Here is a 22,426-nt window from a genome sequence, read left to right as displayed (position 1 = left end):
TGCATCCGCTGTAACTCCAAAGGCCTTAATTTGAATACGGCAAGCGCATGGAGTGCCGTGCAGAAAGTTCAAACGAGTAGTGCTTCCGCGACAGTAAGAACCTCGGGCTCCTAGTAAAGAGTGGCCCTGGCCTGGGTGTGCCTGTGGATTCAAATGACTAGGAAATTCACTCCGGTCGTACACACTGGGATGCGCTTAACAGTCCAAACCATTATATGATGGCACATGGCCACCCGGATGTATCGAACAAATAAGAGTCACGATAAATAGAAGGGGGGAATGAGGCGGGAACGAGGAGAAGTGCGCACTGTATAAAGTAATGTGCTCCCTGCTCGAGAAATTGCACGTTAAACGAATACCGCAAAATAACCGCAGAAAAACCGGAACCACAGTATAACATCTTGAATGATCCATCTAATGGCAATTGTGACAGTGTATTGACACAGTGGGTTCACCGTTGTGAAAAAATGCTAAGTGACATAGTTGCAAACAGAAACCTGTTACAAAGAAAGCCAAACAAGGTCAAATCCAGGTTTTGGGAACAAGACTGGATAGACTCGATGGATACGGGTGATACTCACATAAAACACAGAATCATGAAATTGATTCCCCATGAAGAAAGAAAATTAAACGAAACTCAGGCATACCTGTCAAAATTTCTAGGGAAAAATCGAAGATTTATTTTCATGAAATATCGATTAAATCAATTCCCCACAAGGGAAAACTTGAGCATCCAGGAAAAAGATGGTTCAGCTTCTCTTACATGTCGGCTTTGTGGAGGAAGCAAGGAAACTTTGAAGCACTTAACATTAGCATGTCCAACCTTGAGACAAGAGCGATCAAAGCATCTGGGAAGGTTCATTCTGGCAAAACCATTGTTGTCCATTGATGAGTGGTGGAGAGAGTCTTTCTAAGACTCAGACCGCAAACTAACTATGGAATTAATGTTTTTTCTATAATCAATGGAGGAAAAGCTGGTACAGGCAGAAGCCAATCTGGAAACAAATGATAATGCCTTTTAGTCAAAGATCTTGTTTCTGTATCAGAGTTTCGTCAAATTGGACTTAATAATGGATTCTAGCATGGTGTCTGCCTCAAGTGGCATGTGAAATGGAGGACGGTGGTCTTACACGGGCATGGCCTAAAGGGGCTGTGACCTAACAGCCGGCATGCGCTTATTTAAGTGCTGCCTCCGCCTCTTTGCAGGAGAGCTACAGGCTTTAGAAAAAAGGAACGTGGCCTAAAGCACAAGTGCCGCCTCCTGTCTCTCCTTTTAATCTTTAATTATAGGACAACACCTGCCCAATACCCCATTGCAGCTAGCATCACCCTCTCAAAGAGGCGAGTCTCTCCGGTGCAGTCCAGTCTTTGGTGTGATGTTGCTGGTGTTGGCCCTTGCCTGGTTATCTTGTAGCGTCTGTAATCAAAACGCCTTGTCCTTTAAAGGAGGGCTGCGCTCTGCAAATTGTAGGCTAGTAGCCAAGAATAGCCAAGCCTGACTTGGTGCCATATTAAATTAAACATTCTGCCTCACAGCACATTAAAACTAAGCACCTGGGGCCAGATTAGAGAAACTCTGCACTGCTTCAAGTGCAAAGTTTGCACAGTATTAGCACTAGGGCAAAGTTTACCCTATTTTTAAAAACAATGGGACACATTAGAAAACGATTGCACCATGAAAAATGCAGTTTGCCATGGTATAAGCACCAGGGCAATAATTGCCCTCGGGCAAAAAAAATATACATTTCACTGTATTATTGCAACAGGGCAAATTTGCCCTAGTGCTAATACGGAATGGTATTAGCACCAGGGCAAACGTTGCCCTGTTTAAAAAAAAACGCATTGAAAAGCCATCTTTTGTGCACTGGGTCAATTTTTCCCCTGGTGCTTATTCCATGCCAAACTGCACTTGTCATGGTGCAATAGTTTTCGAATGTATTTTTAAAAATAGGGCAACCTTTGCCCTAGTTCCAATACCTTGAAAACATTGCACCGGTGCAAAGTTTCTATAATCTGGCCCCTGGAAGGCATGCCTAGTCAGCATAGCAATCCTCTTGGAATAACCAGTATTAGGCTACTCGCTTGACCTTCTCTCGACCAGGGCACACTGATGTTGCTTACTAATAGGCGCGATCGCAAAAAAAGCATTTGAATTTGGGCATTGGCAAATCGTTACCCACAAAAAAATTAGGGAGACACTAAACTATAGTTAAACATATTGCATTGAAAATGTCGCTCCTGCCATGTATCGTAGGGTTGTGACCAGATTTAAACAAAGGCTGTATTTGAAATGGACTCCATTAGAAGACGGGACACATTACAGTAATAAGGGAGCGGAATTAAAATGGAGGGTCAGAGGCGGAGTGTGCGCGCGCAACACTTACCTCTAGAGTCTGCATCAGCGTTGGTTTAATGGCATCTTTCATCAAAACGGACAGAGCACCCGTCACTCCCTAAGGGAAAAAGATACAAACATCGATGTTATGTAGAATTAGATTCAATATTCGATCATGATTTCTTTTAATATACTGAGCAAATCCAAATGTTTACTGTTGAGTTTTGAACAAACTATTGTATTAAGAAAGAAACCTTCAAACCTAGTTTCCAAAACATCAGCCAGCCAGATTACATTTTCCAGAGGACAATAAGCTCAAAACAGGAAGACAAGATTCCCCGTATTATACCAAAGTAATGGGTAGGTAGTAGGCAGTCTAATTTGGACAGACACAGCCACACATTAAGTGCTAAAGACGTCTATGTCGTCCTGAATTCCCATAAGGAATCATTGTAGCCTGCGCCCACCACAGCATATCTGCAAAACTCAAAATGAGGGACTGCCTTCAGTGAACAATGTATTTCAGCCACTTGGATGCCATCTGCAATAATGCATGCGAGCTGACAAACTCCATCCAGCTAAGAGCTCCACTGTCCACCTTATACACCACTCGCAGCATTTGAAGTAATTAAGTACCTTCACGATGGTGGCCTTTAACCAACAGCTGCAATGCCACTGTGTACATTGTATACACTCTTCTTTCTTGCGGCTGAAAGGTGTTCAGTTTAGAAGAGGCCGCAGGTGATGCGAAACGCTTCGTTCTGTAGTACTTGGAGTCTATCCAGGCAGCCTTTGTTCGTCCAATCAGTAACACATTACAGTAATCTAAACGTGGCATTATAATAGGCCTAACTAGTGTTTCGCGATTTTTCCGTGACAGAAAGTTTTGGTGTGTCTTAGTACTCTTAGGTGATCGTGTGAATTGGCAATTACCCTGTCCACCTGGGCTTCTGAACGCATCAATGCCTCCAAGTGTATCGCTAAGGTCTTAACTTTGTCTGCGAGTCCCATATGGCACCCCAATGTTCATGCCCTTGTATTCCGAGCTTAATTTAGCTCTAGCTTGTTGGGATGCAAAAATCATCAACTCAGTCTGGTTCCAGTTTAAACACATTCAGTTATTGGGCATCCAATTTTTTTTTTATAGTATCGTAGATGTGCTAGTGTCTGGCAGAGTCAGTCTTCTAGCAACCACTCAACTCAGGAGTTCAGTGTCATCTGCATACTTGGCAAGGTTGATTCCCATCGATGTTAGAAGGTCACAAAAGGGTCTGGTATTTAGGTTGCACAACGTTGGGGACAACAGGCTCCCTGCGGGACTTACTAAATGTAGGAGGTAGCTATCACTCATTTCTAGAATAGCATTCCCTTAAACCATATATAATTGTGGTGTGGTCGGGCATGTTGCAGGTGATCGGGTGTTCTCCGAGGAAAAGGAGATGTGCCAAAGCAGGCTTAGCTTCTCTCGCAATATGCGGCCAGTTGGGGGGCACTGAATAAAGATGGAACCACGCCAAGGTCTGCGCAAAGACACTGCAATAAAAGGGCTCTATGATACCTGCCAGGGCTCAAGTCGCGGGAACACGTGGGTGAATGGAGTACCTCCACTTTTTCAGAAGGTACCTTTAAATGCCAATTTCTAGTGACGCCACATTCAATTGGTATGTTGAGTCACCCCACTTTTTTTGCCAGGACTTGACCCCTGATTCCTGAGCACATCATGGAATCAGAATCCCCTGCAATATACTCCTTTAAAGCGGAGAGGGATTTTTGCATGTCCGTCCCTAACCCACAGAAAAGAAAAAATATATTTTTTAAAAAAAGGACAAATCCAGCATATGAAACACATAACCGGATTAGATTCCTTTTTATAACATGTACTTTGCTGCATAACATATTTAAGCTTTTCTAGCATTTACACTCCAGGATGCACTTGCACTGCAGGTTTGCTTTCCTTAGATGCACTGTGTTCTAGCATAGCCTAATCGAGTCTTCATCCCATTTCATCTGAGAACATACCTCTGCTCTGTGGCACACTTGACTTATTGGAAATACTTTTGTCTAAGCTCGGTTTTGAAATTTTAAAGTAAAGAACATGGCTGCCATAGTAGTTCTCTCCAGAGTTGCAGTAGATCGGACATGTATTAAAACAGCCCCCTCCATCGAAGGCTTACCTTTAAAATCAACGTATTCCTTTTGTCTTCCAGATTTTACACACTCTGTTCATTTTGATTCTCGATATATCGTTTCTATGAGCCTGCTGGAGGGCATTTTTTGTCATCCTCCTCTTTATTCATTTTGGCAGAGTAATCAACACATCTGTGTCAGGGGGTCACACGTGCACAGCACATCAGTTTCAGATGTTTTTTTGTACAAGTCAATAAGGATCAGTTCAGTCTACAGGAAGAGAGGGCAGTGTTTAGTTTGTATGGATCCTTTAGGAACTCTTCGAGAGCACCATGATTGCTAGGTAATTGCCTAGTTCTGGTGTGCCTAACACGAGACAGTAATCGCGACAGCCCCATGTCCCACGCAGGTGAAAAACATACCGCTGATGCAAGCTTCATTTGCACTGATGATTCTGTATCACATAGTACTGAGGGTGTCACAGCCAAGGAAAAGGCATAAAGAGACTATGTCAAGGCCAATGAGAGAGAGAGATGCTCTCCCAGCACCATACTCTGTACCAAGCATTTGGGACTGCAGGAACGAGATTCTGGAGGCCCAACACAGTCCTTAAACAAATAAGCAGGCAAATGCAGACAAGGGGTGGCCTGCTCAAGGCCATGTATCATACCCAGTCTGAAAATGCCCACGCTTCCAGACTGGAAGGTGTGGGGAAGGCAGGTTTGATAGTTGGCTCGGAGTTTGGGTGTCTAATTGACCGGGACCCCCGGGGAATCTTCCTCGAAGACAATTGAGTATGTGACAAAAAAAATACTTGCTTTTAGAATACTGATGGCACTTTTTTCCCAGCTCTCACCTCCACCTTGAACAGCGCTCCTATGCCGGGGTCTCCAATGCTGACCTTGGAGACTGGGTCTTCACTGGAGTAGATTTACTCCATAGTAGTCTTTTTAATGAATCCTATGGCTACCATGCCCAAAAATCCCCTCAACACTTTAGGGTTCATAAAGCCCACCCTCCTCAGTGGCAGGCACTTATTGCAGCAGGATTTAGGAGGGGATCCCTCATAGAATCAGCAACTGTTTTGAAAAATACTGACCTACTGTAACATTTCTGATGGATGGAGTAGCCCACCCTTTCTCGGATCATCTTAGAAATATCTTCCAGGAACAAGTATGGCTTTGGAATCTTCTGCCACCAGCCGGGACACTGTGGATCTGCGTTGCATCCATGACTTTGGGAGAGCAATGAGGAATCGGCAGACAGGCTAATTCTTCAAGAAGAACAGTATTGTAGGTAAGCAATTTCTTTCTTCCCACAGATGCCTCATCTTAAAGAGACTCCCAAAAAAGTAAACACCTGGAGGAGGGAGGAGTGTGAGGAACTGTCCACTACATCAGGAAACTCTGGAACACCAAATATAGCATCCTGACCTGATAACGAATTAATGCAGTATTAGGTGTGTGTTTGTGTGTCGTAGGAGCACATTATTAAAGTTCATATACACAAAGTTAATATCAGAAATGTACATGTAGAGTTTTAATATAAAACGTACCTCCATTCTGCTCATGCATTGTATGCCTCCTAAAGAGTAAATGTTTGCACAAAATATTTACATTTTCATGTGAAAAATGTTTCCTTATGAAAAATGTTCATTTATTACATCACAGTCAGCTCTCACTTGCCTTTAATTTAAGGTTTGAGATGTTAATTGTGCGATAATTTTAAAAATTAAAAAAAACATTAGTTCCAATTACAGTACAGAAAACAGCCCAAACTAGCTCCCGCCCAGAACCTACAGCCCCCGCACAAGAGAAGTAGTGCCCCATGATCCTGTATCACCTGTCAACATGAGATAGAAATCACGAAGATCTCACGATAGCCAGGTTTCCACCGTATCCAGCAAGTATAAATCCCCCCCCGAACAACCCTCCCATTTGAAGAAACAAGTATTGCATTTTGAATTAAAACATAGTATCATTGCTCGGTTCCGAACAAGACTGTAATGTGCCATCAGCCAGAAGTCCATTACAGGGGTTTGTCATCGAGGGAGGATGAACGTTCCAGCAGAAGCAGGCACCAATCCAGGTGCATATCCTCTTCATCCTCACACTGAGGACAGCGCTGTAGTCCCCAGTATTCTGCTGCCATCCATCTTTTCACGTCCCTAAGCCACTGAACGACCAGAGGCCCTTTATTGGGCATTTCCAATAAATAGCCATTCTACTACCTAAATAGCCATTCTACTACCTGGCAGTAGTATCAAGAGTCCAGCAATTTTCTTCATTGACCTCTTCTTACGGCCCCATGATAGTAATCCGAGCAAGCACACTTTAGGAGCACACTGGCCTGCACCAATTTCTTCACCCTCTACAGTACCTTCAGCCAGAAGACCATGACAACAGAACATGCCCATACCATGTGCCTGAAGCCAGCATTAACTTGGGTGAACCTGGGGCATTTAGGATTAATTTCTTGATTGATTCGGTGCAGTTTCTTGGGTTTCATATACACCCTATGTACAATATTAAATCTGATCAGTTTTAACCTCACATTTTTGGAGCTGTCAAAGGGGCATCTAGACTATACACCTCTCCTAATCTCAAATGAATGCAAGTGCGCTTGCAAGCTTGTTGAACTACCCCAACTATGCGGCCGGAACCCAATCTTCCCAACATGTCCCCATATCAGTTTTACCCCAATCTGTAAGGAGGTAGCTGCCCCAGCAACTTCTCATCTGACGTGTCTTGAATCTGGTCCCATCTAGGCACAAATTGAAGTTGTTCTGCCAGGAAGTATAACCCGTAATTGGGCAGTACAAAGCCACCATCTTAGTGTTTCCTCCAGAGCGCTGAGCACTAATCAGGATCTACCACTAGCCCAGAGCAGTTCAGTAAGCCTACCATTCAATATCCTAAAAAAGGGATTGCTTATGTACAGAATTATTCGCAAACAGCTACAGAAGCCTCGGGAGGACAACCGTTTTACACAGGGCTAACCGACTCATCAAGTATAATGGCAACCTTTTCCAAAAGGCAAGTGCATCTTCAACTCCAGTAAGGGCCCGGCCTGTATTATATTGAAACGTATCAGCCAAAGAGTGGTTTATTTGGAGCCCCAAAAATGTAAGAATCTAGTTCCCAACAGACCCCCATCTCCGAAAGCTCCTCTCATTTTCATAGAAAGTTTCACAAGGGGAAAATTACTGAGTATCTTTCATCCACCCTGAACCCACCACATTTCTCCAAAACTTCCAGTTACTATTCAATATGTGTCAGCGGATCCCGAACATATAATATCTTCATACAAGGAGATGAGATGGTTGTGTCCCTCAACCATAATTCCCGCATCGGGAAAACTCCCCACGAAAGATACAGGCAAGAGGTTCCAGGGCCAAAGCAAATAAAACTGATGACAGAGCATCCGTGGCGCATGCCTCTACGTAACTGCCAACTTAATACATTTCTTTTCCGGTCTTCACCCATGGCCCATTGTTCCTTATGAAGCAATTTGATCCAGCCTAGCAGGTTACCCCCTAGTCCATATCGTTCTAGGACCGAATATAACCACTCCCACTGACCGAGTCAACCACTCTAGTTGCGTCTAACAAAACTGGGCCATTTCCTTCACTGTCCTGTCCCCTGCACCACCTGCATCACATGATGCAACATGTGAATGTTCATGGTGGTATTCCTTCCCAGTATGAATCCACAATGGTCTGGACGGACTAAGTAGGAGGCCACGTTCAACATTCTGGATGCCACTATCTTGCCCAATAAAAATGTAACAACGAAATTAGATGACCGGGCTTGCAATATCTGGGCTCCTTGCCCTGCTTCTGGAGTACCACTATCATGGCTTCGATCAAGGACAAAAGGAGAGTCCCTGTCTAAAAGGCATAGTCAGACTTGTTTCAAGCAGAGCATCAGGATCGCAGTAATTGTGTAATGTATGAACTATCAAACTCATACGCTCTGTGTACAGTTAGAATGAAAAGTGTCAATTCTTTCAGCTGCGACTTGCCTTTCTTGTGAGTTTTTAGATGTTAATTTCATGATGTACCAACTGCAAAACTCATACGCACTGCGTATGATTGCAGTGCATGTTGTAGGCATCTGTGTAGTAGTAGCATGTGTTGTACAAATGTGTGTCGTAGCACTATGTTGTAGAAGCCCATGTCATTGGAGCACATGCTGTAGGAGAATGTTATGTGTAGTAGGCATGTCTAGTGGATGTGCACATCATCAGAACATGTATTATAGGAGTGTACGTCGTAAGAGCACTTGTGGCATGACAATGTGCAGGGCGTGGCATGTGAGCACTTGTACATCTACATGTTATGTGTAGTAAGCGTGTGTGTATTCGGTGCCCATGTTGTAGGAGCACGTTATTAGTGTTTATTTACACAATGTTAATATCACAAATGTAAAATGGGGTTTTAAGATAAAATGTACCTTCATTCTGCACATGAATTCTATGCCTCTACTGTTTCGTATGGAAAGTGTACATTTATTCCATCACATTAAAACGGACAAAGTCAGCTGTCACTTGCCTTTGATGTGAGTTTGTAGGAAATTATTGTGTAATGTACGAACTGTATAACCCATATACTCTTGTGTACAGTCCGCATGGAATATGTAAATTCATCTGCACATGCATCATATAAAGATACATTTCAAACGTTAACATCTCAAAATTAGCCGAGTCAATTTCCCCAATTTGTTTTCAGTGCACCAATTACAGAAGAAATCTAGGTGACTGTAAACAATAAGGAAAACTGAAGTTGGCCGATTTGTGTTTTGCTATGGGAAAACCCCATGTTAAAAGCACGGTCAAAGTAGGCGGCTGTTTCAAAATATTACTCTGGAATATCTTCTGTTTTTTTCATGCAAGGATTCGCAAGTTGAGAAAAGTCCTTTTCTGAAACGCCAAAGAGACTTCTTCTTAACCTTAAGTATTCCTTGCGCGAAGGCATAATATATATATCAGATGATGCAAACGTCAGTCATGAGCATCGAAGATGCTTAGCACAGACTGCGTGGGGCCTACTGTGGTTCAAAGTAGTCTGCGCTCAGCATCTTTGGTGGCTGAAAAAGTGCCCAAAGCCAGACATGTGTCAGGATCCGTCCAAGATGAGGAATCTGCCGGAGGAAGAAATCCATCAAAAGTGCTCTAGGAACATATTTCCACATTATTTCCTGCTCCATTCACAAATCACAATGGTGGAAACATGGGGTTGGGGGAATGGGGAGGAGGGAGGAGGGATGGCTGGATGGTAAAGGTCACAGAAATGTAAGGAGAAGTCTTGCATTTTTTTATTTTAATGGTTTTTATTGATCAAGATATTGAAAATGATACATGTGTTAGCAAGTTACAGACTTTGCGTGAAACAGGTAACCATAAAGGATGAACAGAGTAAACAATCTTAAATGAAATTGTGATTTCTATACAAAACATTCATTGATCCAATTAGCTAATTGTACCAATTTAAATCAGAGTAGACTCGAAGTTGGAGATATTGCTAATTAAAAATGGTTAGAAAACTAGTCTGTAACGAGTAACTAATATGGAGAAAGAAATAGAAATATGGGGGGACATACTGGGAGACAAACAGGAGACGTACATGAAGCAGATGGGAACAGGATGAGGGGGGGAGATGGGTATAAGAAATTATTTCATAAAACTGATCTATTCATTTTTGTGATAATATAAACCAGGCATTAAGTATAGTCATCAGATTAGTGAAGTAAATATGAGGATATATGTTCATGAGCCATGAGTAGTTGCATTGAAACAGTTAAGATAACCGGTGAAATAGTACCATTTAGCATTGTATTTAGGAATTGTATTTTGATTGTTCGCCATGCACATTTCCAATTTAGGAGTGTGACAAATAGCATTCAACCATGCTTTAGTAGAGAGCAATCCAAAGTCTTTCGAGTTAGCTGTAATACATTTTAAGGCTATACATATAAATAGATCATATAATCTGGCTGAGTCAGGTGGCATGTATGTTGTAATAGCCAAACTTCCTAAAATATATATTCACAGAAGAGAATGGAACATCAACATAGAAGATACATTTAATAAGCTTCCAAATATCATGCCAAAATTTGACAATATATGAACATTCAAAGAACACATGCATATATGTGGCGGGAGATACGCCACATGACCAGCATTTAGCATCATAGTTTGGGTTAGCCTTAGCTAAATTAGCCGGAGTAATGAATGCTCTATGAATGAAGAAGTAATAGTGTTGTGTAATATTTGCTGACACCGATAATTGTTTAATTTTAGAAAACAGGCGGAGCCAAATATGATCTTCAAACATATGTCCTAAGTCAAATTCCCATTTCAGACGAATTGGGCACACATTAAATGTTGAGGTGAGCAAATTATATATTTTTGAGCCTCTAACTTCGCCAGTCATGGTTAGCTGCAGTAGTCTGAGGGCGTCTGGAGAAAGAATCTCATAGGAAAAGTGACCGAGTGCATCAAGACAGGAGTTGATTAATTTATTGTAAAACTGAAAGTCTGTCTTAGGTATGGTAAATATGGTAGAGAATTGCTGAAAGGGGAGAATAGAAGGACCATCTACAATGTGTTGGATGAATCTAATTCCTTTTTTAAACCATGATTGAGGATCTTTTTTATTTATTACTACATTCTTGTTATGCCATAGTAAAGGGGAAAGATACTTATTGGGAGTTTTAGTATGGGGGAAGAGAAAAGTTTGTAGAGCTAAAACAGATGCTTTAATAGGTTCCAAGATGTTTTTTGATGTATGTTTAAATATGTATATGTGATCAGTAATATTGTGTGGATAAACTATGTTTTTCTAATGTACACCATGTCGGGGTGTCAGCGAATTCGGGATCTGTGATAACTTAAAGTCAGGGAATCTAAAGCCTCCCATTTCATAGGGTGCTCTAAGTTTAGTTAGCACAATTCTTTTACTTTTTCCAACTCCTCAAAGAAAATTTAGTAATATGGAATATATAGATTTGAAAAAGGAAAGGGATAGTGGAAAGGGATAGTGGAACGGAGAGAAGCTGAAGATAATATAGTCCTATAGGAGTTAGCATAATTTTAATTGCATCTAAATGCCCCCACCAGGAAAGGTAAAGGGGGGGGACCATCTGGATGTAAGGTCCTTAAGATTATCCAGTAACGTTTTAGTGTTGAGCTTGATGGTTTCTTGGATTGTAGGGGCAAAACGAAGTCCTAAATATTTGATGGAACCGTTGCACCATTGTCATGCTTGAGACAGTATGGATTTAAGGGCATAATTTCTGATTTTTGTCTGTTTAGTTTGTATCCTGATACATGACCAAACTGAGATAGTGCGTCTAAGAGGTTAGGTATATGAAGTTTGGGTTTTTTGATTAAGATAAGAATATCGTCAGCGTATGCGGCTATTTTGGTAATTGAGGCACCTACTTGAATTCACGGGATGTTCTTGTTAGAGCTTATTAATTCTAGTAACGGTTCAAGTGAGAGAATATATAATAATGGTGAAAAGGGGCAGCCCTGTTGCGTGCCTCTAAGCAAGGGAAAGAATGAGGATGTTTGACCATTTAAGTAAATAGCAGATTTGGCGGCTGAATAAAGGAGTTTAACAAGTGAGATACATTTTTCACCACAACCGTGCCAGCGTAGGGTTTGGAACATAAAATTCCAATCTACACGATCAAAAGCTTTCTCTGCGTCCAATGCAAAGGCAGCATAGCCTTGATTGTCTTTTTGTCTTTGGCTGCTAGGCTAATGGCATTGAGTAGGAGTCTAGCATTTGAGGATATGTTATGTCCTTTTACATAACCAGTTTGATCCGCTTTAACCAGATTTGGGAGTGAGGACTCAATTCTGTTAGCTAGTATTTTAGCAAAAATGTAGCTTTCTATGTTAAGGGAAATGGGTCGATAATTACTGGGAAGGGTAGGGTCTTTGTCAGGTTTAGGGAAAATAATAAGTAAAGCTTCAGAGAAGGAACCTGAGGAAGATTTTTGTGATATAAAGTATGAAAAACGTGTTAAGTTTTGGGGTTAATACTTGGGATAAATTGATGTAGAATTCGGTGGATAGTCCATCGGGGCCGGGTGCTTTGCCTTTACCCAGACTGTGAAAAGCTTTAGTGATCTCTGAGGAGATAATATCATTTTCAAGGTGAGATAGGTCTGATCTGGGGTATGAGGTGCGATTAATATTATTGAGAAAGGAATCAATATGGTCTTTGGGAATAGAGCTTTCTGGAGTATAGAGGTCAGTATTACATTTCCTAAAGCATTCAAGTATTTCATCAGAACGGTGATGAGATATGCCTTGAGTCTTTAATGTGAGCAATTGGAACTTTTTCCTTTTTTGTTTTTAAATAAGAAGCAAGCATTTTGCCTGCTTTATTTGACCTTTGATATATCTTTGTTTTGTATTTAAGTATGGTGCCTGCTGCAAGCTCTGTGATTTCTTTATTGATTTCAAGGCGTATTTTTATTACTTGTTGTAAGTTTGTTGAGTTAGTATCAACATAGTAGCATTGCTCTGCAAGGGTGAGTTTAGAGTACAGGTTGTCTAGATGTTTTTTTGTTCATACCTGAGAGGGCCATTATGTGACCTCTTAAAGCAGCTTTGAAAGCATCCCAATTATTTACAACAGAAGTATCACAATCCTGATTGTTATTGAAATACTGTTCATTGAAAGCTTGAACGGATTGAATAAACTGTGAATCATTTAGAAGGAAATTGTTCCATCTGGTAGCAACTTTGTTCGCATCTGTAAGGCAAAAGGATGTGCTAACCGGTGGAGGTCTGATATAATATTAGAGATTTTAGATTCTATAATGGATCCAGAGAGGGTTTTAATTGCACAAATATAGTCTAGGCGTGATAATGTATTATGTGGGGGGGAGGGGGAATGGAAGGTATAGTCCAATTGTGTGAGATGAGATAGCCTCCATGTGTCAATTAATCCCATCTCCGCTAGGCAGTTAACAAAGGACTTGTGAGTTTAGAAGTCTTGCATTTTGCAGGAAGCACACACGTTCTATTGCTTCAGGACTATCTCTTCACCTTAGTGACCTGGTTTACTGTCAAAAGTCAAATATTTTTATTCTTCAAGCTCTCATGATATACAATAAGTGAATGAATGCTCAGTTTGAGAAGCATCTTTTTAATGAAAATTGGGAACCAGGTACTCGCACTGTTTGAATGGCACCCTAAGCAAAACACGATTGAAACGGATCCCTATAGCGAAACATTTAAAAAGTGCTCCAACCAGAGTAGAGGCTGGCAAAACAGAAATCTAGAACGCTAGAAGCTAGTGCCAGAGGTACTGTGAGGATTACATAAATAGAAAGAGGCGCTGAAATTTCAGAAAAGTCATAGTAGTAACAGAGAAAACATCACACATCCTTTGACTTACTCATTACATCACAAGAATTGGATATGTTCTAATAATTGTAAAACAACAAGCTTAAATATCTGAAGACGCAGATGAAGTCAAGGGGGTGCATAGAGGTTGCAAAAATATCCCCGGATTATCTTTAAATGGTGCATCTGCTAATGGCTCCTGTTTCACCAAATGCCTGCCTGTCAGTTCCTTGCTAGTTTTAAAGAGGATGGTTGCATAAAATGTCTGCACATACAATCCTGTGCGTGCAAGAGACTGAAAAGATGACAAGTCTGAATGCAAAAATATCTCCAACGTATAGGGTCTGAAAGTGAAACATGATGGGGTAGCAAATAGGATGCCTGACAACACTGACATAACATGCACCTGTGCAAGCATCAAAGAAAAGAAGCACACATATGGGCAGTATCTGCGTCATTTTGGCCAGGACTCTGGGTGCATTAGGGAACCCTCACAAGTTGATGATCAAACACTTCAAATTGTTGCAAATGCAAGTCCTCCATGTGTGGTGATATGGAAAAATTACCCACTGTAATGTTCTTTCTATGGATTCGTCTCCTTGAGATTACTCATTAGATAGTTCTTCTCATCCAGCTCTGCCGCTCGGTAAATTCTTCGACAGGGGGCGTAGTGGACCTCGGCCCGAACGTTGATCCATCTTGCTCAGTGATTGTCGTCGGCTCCAGACGGGACGTTGGGCATCGTATATATACTGCTTCACTATGCTCCTTACCTCAGTTCCTGCCACCCCGCCCCCAACCACTGGGGCTTGCCCGCTGCAGAGGAAACTAGCGAGAGAAGAAGGGCAAAAAGCCAATTGCATGATAACAAGCAAGGATCCCATACCAAACGTTTTTAATTTGTTTTAAAGCAGAGAGTGAGGAATACATGAGGCTTGCTAAACAGAAAACGATCACTCTCCAACCATTATTAAGTGTCCGCTCTCCTGAGACTGGCATGCACAAACTGCTAGCGCTTTCTGAGCGGAGATGGATGGGAGGGCTTATGAGGAATCTGCTGGAGAATACATAGAAGGAGAAATTACTTACCGTAATGTTCCTTCTATGCATTATTCTCCAGCAGAGTCTTCATCTGATAGATATCCTCATCCAGCTCTGCTGCTCAGAAACTTTGACAGGGGGCGGAGTGAACCTCGACTCGGCCGTCAATCGGTCTTACTCGGTGCTCGATCGTCAGATCCAGACGCGACGTAGGTCGTCTTATATATACACCACATCACTATAGTCATACCTCAGTTCCCCTTTTTTCCCCCCGTGCGTACCCCAGTTCCCCTTTTTTCCCCCCGTGCTTGAACGCTGCCAAAGAAAACAATGGGAGATAAGGCTAACCAGCCTGTAAAAACGTAACAATGTGAAACGTCCCAAAAGGGTGAAAACCCCAAATTTAGGAGAAAACAATAGATTTTTTATTTTTTTGAAAGGCAAGCGACTAGCCAAAAAGGATCTGTCCCCTCAGAGCCATCATCAGGCGTTGCTTTGCTTAAACAAATGCGCCAGGCCACAGGAAATTTCTGAGCGGGTATCAAAGGGAGGGGCGATGAGGAATCTGCATGAGAAGAATCCATAGAAAGAACATTATAGTAAGTAATTTCTCCTTCAATGGATTGCTTTTTCCCGCAGATTCCTCATCTGATAGACTCCCCAAGCAATTAGGAACACGGAGGTGGGCAGAAAGTGTTACAGTAGCAGATTCTTCAGAACTGCCCTACCAAAATGTGCATCAGCCCCCGCGAGCGACATCCAGACAATAGTGCCTGGTAAATGGGTGCAAGGACGATGTGGCCGCACGACATATGTCCCCCAATGGGAACTCCCCTCTGCAGGACTGTAGAAGTCGGGACCCCTCTCGTTGAGTGTGCCCTGATGCTGGAAGGCAGCTACCTGCCTGCAGACTGGTAACCTACTATGATGCAAAGGATAATCTGAGAGTCTGCTTCGTTACTCCCTGCGGGACAAAGAATAAGCCACGAACAGCTGGTCAGATTTTTAGAACATAGACGTCCTAGTGACATAAAAGTTCAAAGCTCTCTTGCAATCTAAGCAGTGGAACCGCTCCTCTTCCTTAGAGAGGTGTGGTGGAGGGTAGAAGACCAGTAAATCTATGGACCGAGAAAGGTGGAACTCGGCAACCACTTTAGGGAAAAAGCCAGGTCTTACTTTAAGCGAAAACATTTCCCGAAAAAAATGCAGGAATGGGGGCTTGGAACACAAGGCCTGCAATTCACTAACTCTCCTGGCTGTCGTGATCACAACCAAAAAGGCTGTTTTCAAAGATAACAGTCTCAAAGAACAGGAATGCATGGGCACAAACTGAGACGCCATCAAGAATGTCAGAAATAGATTTAAATCCCAGTCCGGTACAACAAAAGGAGTTGGTGGAAACGTATTCATAAGGCCCTTCGGGAATTGGGCCATAAGCGGGATCGTAAAGAAGGAACCTTGATCCGGGGATGTTTTGAACACAGACAAGTCTGCGAAATATCCTATGACTGTGGTAAACTGAAGGCCTGCTGAGGCCAGTGACCGAAGGAACTCCATCATTGTAGTGGTGGGACAAGAGATGGGATTGAATGATCTTGCGTTCCCTGCACCACGCCTCAAATCTTCTCCTCCTGCGCACGCACAGGGTTTATAGTCATAATATCGAAAACATAATTTCGAATTACAAAAATGTCGAAAACACATACATATAATAGAAAAAGTCATTAATTCGAAAATAAAATGTCGAAAAAAAAAATCGAAAAACCAATGTTAAAATAACTATGTAAAATGTCACAAATACTAACGTTTTTTATGGGGGGGTCCCCCCTCCCAACCCTCCATCCCAAACCCCCCTCCTCACCATCCCCCCCCCAAACACCCCCCATGGATATACCTTTAATTTTTAAAAAAATATATTTAATATAATTAATTATTAAAAAAAACCATCCCAAACCCCTACCCCAACGCCCCCTCCTCAACCATCCCCCCCACCCACCATGGACATACCTTTAATTATGTAAAAAAATTATGTTTAATAAACTATTATTCATTATTTAAACATTAATTCGAAAAAAAATCGAAAAAAATGCAACATTTTTGTAATTCGACATTTTTATTTTCGAATAAATATTTTCGACATTTTGACTTTCGAAAATATTGTATTCGAAAATATGACTGGACACCCACCGCACAGATGGCATGCGTAAAACCAGCAACACCTCGAGTACCTCCTCTGAGAGGTTCCAGTCATCAAACCGCATCCTCTCAAGAGCCACACATGTAGGTTGAGGGACTCTTGGGTTCAGGTGGAGTACCCGACTGGGTCAGGCGATCCGAGTGCTGAGGCAACCATTGAGGCAGACATATGGTGAGATCCAAGATATCAGAGTACCACGTTCTGCTCACCCAGTCCGGGCGATCAGGTCATGGTCGCTCGAAACCTCTTCAACCTCCTGAGAACCCATGAGATGATGGGAATCGGGGTGGGGGGTGAACAGTGTAGTGGAGAGGGAAGGTCCAATCCACCAGGAAGGCGCACCCACCCCCGTGCACCATTTGCTGGGAATTCCCTCGAGCAAACTGTCTGCACTTCCTGTTGCTCTCCTGGGCAAACAGATCCACTGCTTGTGTAGCCCAGAGAGAAGACCCCCTCCAGGACATCCTGGTACACATCCCTACTTGTTTGAGACCATGCTCTGCCTGCTCAGAGCATCCGCCGAGCCGTTCTCTGTTCCCGCCAGATGAACTGAGACCAAGATTTGATTCTCCAGCAACCAGAACCACAGCTGCATCGCCTAAGGGAGGGAGTGCATCCTGCTTGCTCAGGTAGTGCATGGCCACTGTGTTGTTTGTCAGGATCAGGACAGGTTTCTCCTTGAGAGACGGGGCGAAAGCCCTCAGCAGGGCTAGTCTGATGGATTACAACTCCAGTCTGTTGGTGAGCCACTTGGCTTCCGGCGTGGACCAAATGCCACTCACCTGCAATTTCTTGCAGTGAGCGCCTCAACCCTTCAGAGATGCATTTGTGATTGCCGCGGTTGGTCCACCAGCCGAGGTCGTGGACCACTTGGCTGGGCACCTTGAGGGGATCCGTGAGCACTCTGAGTTACTGTGACCATTGACCTCTTAGGAGCCACTGTAGGGATCTCATGCGTAGCATGGCCCCTGGCACTAGAAAAATACAGGAGGCCATGGGACCTAAGAGGCAGAGCAAGGAAGCCGCTGGTAAGGTGGTGTGATTCTGGAAAAAGTACCATCTGTGCTATGCTGTTGACTCTCTCCTCCGGGGGTCGGGGGGAGGGTGTGTGGGGCGGCTTTCCCCAACCAGGTCTCTAGGACTGCTCCGATGAACTGGAGCCTTTGGACTGGCACCATATGGGACTTCAAGTTCAGAGAGACGCTCAGCCTGTGCGGTAGCAGGCGGGTGTCCTCCAGATGAGACAAGACCAGCTCTGCCGACTTCCCTTCGATCAGCCAGTCGCCCAGGTACGGAAATACGTGGACCCCAGATCTCCTGAGGTGAGCGGCAACTACCGCCATGGGCCTGGTAAAGACCCTTGGAGCAGAGGCCAACCCAAAGGGAAGCACTTTGAACTCGTAGTGCTTGTCCCTTATGAGGATCCTCAGGAACTTCCTGTGTTTTTGATGATGGGCACACAGAAATAAGCATTCTGCAGATCTAGTGAGACAAGCCAGTCCTGGAAATTCGAGAGCGTCGAGAATTTCTCTCAACGTCACCACCCTGAATTTGTCTTTCCTCAGAAACGTGTTCAAGGCCCTGAGGTCCAGAATGGGACGGAGCCCACCTCCTTTCTCGGACACCAGGAAATACCAACTCGACCCTCTATGATCAGGAGGTACCTCTTTCACTGCACCTTTCAACAATAGGACTCACAGTTTCTCCGGGAGCTCCTGTCCCGGTTGGACTGGAGCCAGTGGGGGTCTGTCCGGTGGTTTTCTTAAGAAGGGCAGACAATAACCCCACCAAACGAGCTGCAGGGCCCTGTTATCTGAGGTAATGACCTGCCACTGGGACCAATGTTCAGCCAACCTTCCACCAACCGATAAGTCGTGTGAGGGGAAATCAAAGCAGCTTACAGGGAGGTGCCACTGCTGCTGTTAGGTGGCCTCTGGAAGCTCCTCTGCCATTTCCGAGGCGCAAGAAATGCTTCTGCCCCAGTCTGGCCTGTGGGAGCTGCGCTTTCCTGCCATAAGCATAGCGCCTGAAGTGGATGCCGTAGGCCTGGGGGAAGACTGTGGCTGCCTGCAAAACAAGCCCTTCGGGAGAAGGGCGAGGAGTCAGGAAAGATGGATCTCCTCTTGCCGGCCTGTACTTCCCTGTAAAGTTGGAGTTGGGGAATGGAGCAGGGATGTTGCCATAAGGAGGCTAGGGGGTCTCCAATTGCCAGATTAAGTGGCATGTTATGTTCTGTCACAGGACTTTCATCTGAGATGTTCGTCAATTCGTAGCCCGGAACAGGGGCTGAAGAGGACTTCAAACATAGGGTGTCTATTACCCTTTCTACTAGGGCCCTAAACGAAGAATGGGTATGAGTGTAAGGCTGATACACATCTGGATAATGTCTAGGTTGCTGGCATCATGTAATCCTTGGGCTAATACCAACAGGCCCCTTGGTCCTTGAAAAAATCGACACCTCGAAAAAATCGACACCTCCCGACCCTGTATACATGGGATCGATGTTCCCCTGGTAATCGATGCCATGGACTCTAAGAATCCGGACCTGGAGACATGGACGAAGGACCATTGCCAATAGTCAGCGCCAAGGATTATCCCTTCGACGGGATGGCCGTCGGTCAGGGCTTGGGTAGTTCTGTGACATCAAGAGCGTCAGCCTCTCGATGCTCTAGTGAAGGAAAGGCTGCCAATGGTTTCAGGGCCTTTGCGGCATCGAGTCCAAAGGCTTTTCCGATGCCATAGACTGTTTGGCATGTGTGGGGTCGAGAGAGCTGAGCGCCGCTTTTGCCGCAGAGGCTTGCTGGTAGGGGTGGGGGTGGTACCCTCTTTCGTGAGTGGGCCCTTCTGTTTCGGCCTTGGAGGACCTCAAGCAACCGTGCAGGAGATTTTGGGGGCAGTCGGCCCAAAGCAGGTTTGGCAGCCCGCTCACAAATGGATTTCGAATGCATCTTGGAGCACGGTGCACATCCCTTAGTGTTTTGGAGCGTACCCAGACCCCACAGACAAATGTCAGGCAGGTCGGTCACCAACATTTAGGAATGGCAGTCAGTGCACCTTATAAAGCCCAAAATCCGGATGGCGGACATCGCAGTCGAGGTTTTATGAAAGAAAATATGACTAATCTAGTCAAACACGCTGAGTCAAAGACTATGTCATGTTCCTGAAGCAGCGTGCAAGTGCACTGAAAAAAGGAACTGAGGTACGGGGCGTAGTGACGTGGTATATATACGACAACTGACGTCACATATGGAGCTGATGATCGAGCAAGACAGGAAAATGATGCACTAGGTGACAAATAACTGATTTGACTGCCTATATTCCGCCGTCCTTGCCACACAAAAACAAAGCCCTTTTGGGATCCAACCGATGGAAAAGCTACTCTTTAGAGGGGTGTGGAGGTGGGGGGTGGGGGGATACAGGCAGATCTGTAGCTTGCGAAAGGTGAAATTCTGATATCGCCTTTAGAAGGAACCCTGGCCTCATCTTAAGCTCAACCTTTTTGAAGAGGAACCGTAAAAATTGGGGTTTTCAACAAAGGGCCTGCAACTCACTGACCCGTCTGGCAGAAGTAATGTCAACCAAGAAGGCTGTCTTCAGTGTAAGCAGCTGCAAACAACAAGAGTGCAAGGACTCAAAGCTAGCCAGCATCAGGAAAGTAAGAACCAGATTCAAATTCCAATCTGGGATAACAAAAGGAACCAGCAGAAATGTATTCACAAGGCCCTTCAGGAATTGGGCCACAACCAGGATCGTAAAAAAGGAACCTTGTTCCGGAGACCTCTTGAACACAAAGCTGACAAATAACCTTAAACTCTGGTGACCTCAAGGCCTGCAAAGGCCAGTGACAGAAGGAACTTCATCACTGTAGGGGTGGGGCAAGAGATTGGGTCAATCTCACCTTCCCTGCTCCATGCCTCAAATCTTCTCCACCTGCACACATACAGGGATCTTGATTAAGGTCTGCGTGCAGCCAGCAACACCTTGAGCACCTGCTTAGCGAGATCCCAGCCATATCTCATCCTCTCAAGAGCCACGAATGTAGGTCAAGGGAATCCGGCTTCTGACTGGGTTAGGAGATCCAGGTGACAAGGCAACCGTAGGGGTGGGCAAATGGTCAGATCCAGAAGGTCTGAGCACCATGTCTTCCTCACCCAATCCGGGGCAATCAAGATCATGGTTGCTATCAACCTCCTGGGAACCCAAGGAAGGCGTAGTGGAGAGGGTAGGTCCAATCCACTAGAAACGCATTCCTTAGTGCGCTGGGGATTCCCACAAGCAAAGTAAGTTGGGGTAGAGGAGCACACCTAAATGTGGTTGTTATATTAAAACAGAATTAATATACCAGACTAACTGGTTTTTACATATTTGAGGTGCAAGGGAGGAAATAAGGCCTTGGCATAAAGACCCCGTTATAAACATAGAAGAAAAAAAAGAACAATAAGGATCCTCCCGTCCCTGGCACACTATCGACAATCCACCAAAAGTGGCGTTAAACAATTGTTAATAAACATTAATCAATGTAGAATTGAATGGTTCAGGTTAGTTTCAAAATCGCAACAGAAAAAAGATTTCAGAGAGTGTGATTTCATAAAATACACAATGTTTTTTAATCACATCAAAAAAACATTCTTCTTAGATCCAAGATACACAATATTATGGCTTTATGCGTTTCGAGGGTATATCCTCTTCTTCAGGCCCTTACATTTTGGCCTCTGAGAACCGCACAGTAGACCGTGCAGGTGATTTGGATGGCAGTTGGCCCACTGCAAGCTTGGCTGCCTGCTCCTGAAGGGACTTTGGTTTCTTTTTCCCGCACAAAGCACACCACTCGATGTTGTGACCAGTGCAGAGGCACCACACACATGTCGTATTGGTCGGTCACTGACATCTTGGAGTTGAAGTCCGTGCAGCGCTTCAACCCCGAAAATCCGAGGTGCGGACAAGAAAAAACACAAGGTTTGACGAACAGTTGAGGATCCGATGAATAACTCACTATATTCCTCAGGAGTAGCGTGTCAATCGTGCAGAAAAAAGGAACTGAGCTAAGGGGCATAGTGACGCAGTATATATACGAAACCAAAGTCCTGTCTGTAGCCGACGACCGAGTAGAGGTCGACTATGCTCCTATCAAAGAATTTTCTGAGCAGCAGAGCTGAATGAGCATATGTACCTGATGAGGAATCTGCAGGAGAAAGGCAATCCATTGAAATTTGAAGATAGATACTAAGTGAAGACTGACCATACAAAGAGTTAAGAGTCCAGACAACAGACTACAATATACTGGGGGCTTGGAGAGTCGAGAGTTCCCCAGATACGCCATAAGCAGAATGCCTTGGACCAACGGCACACTATGGTTTACA

At 44.0% G+C, this 22,426-nt stretch overlaps 1 protein-coding gene across 1 annotated transcript in view; it reads right to left on the bottom strand.

Annotated features, from left to right (window-relative positions):
* MTHFD1L (methylenetetrahydrofolate dehydrogenase (NADP+ dependent) 1 like) overlaps positions 1-22,426 on the bottom strand; it is a 2,103,853-nt gene that overhangs the window by 1,042,424 nt on the left and 1,039,003 nt on the right. The window contains exon 19 of the mRNA XM_069608130.1: positions 2,385-2,453. Within this exon, the coding sequence (XP_069464231.1) occupies positions 2,385-2,453 (69 nt within the window). The remainder of the gene's footprint in view (positions 1-2,384; positions 2,454-22,426) is intronic.

This window comes from Ambystoma mexicanum, chromosome 4q (assembly GCF_040938575.1).
Source record: "Ambystoma mexicanum isolate Mex_15411 chromosome 4q, UKY_AmexF1_1, whole genome shotgun sequence".
NCBI lineage: Eukaryota > Metazoa > Chordata > Amphibia > Caudata > Ambystomatidae > Ambystoma > Ambystoma mexicanum.
This window is presented reverse-complemented; position numbering and strand designations above follow the sequence as displayed.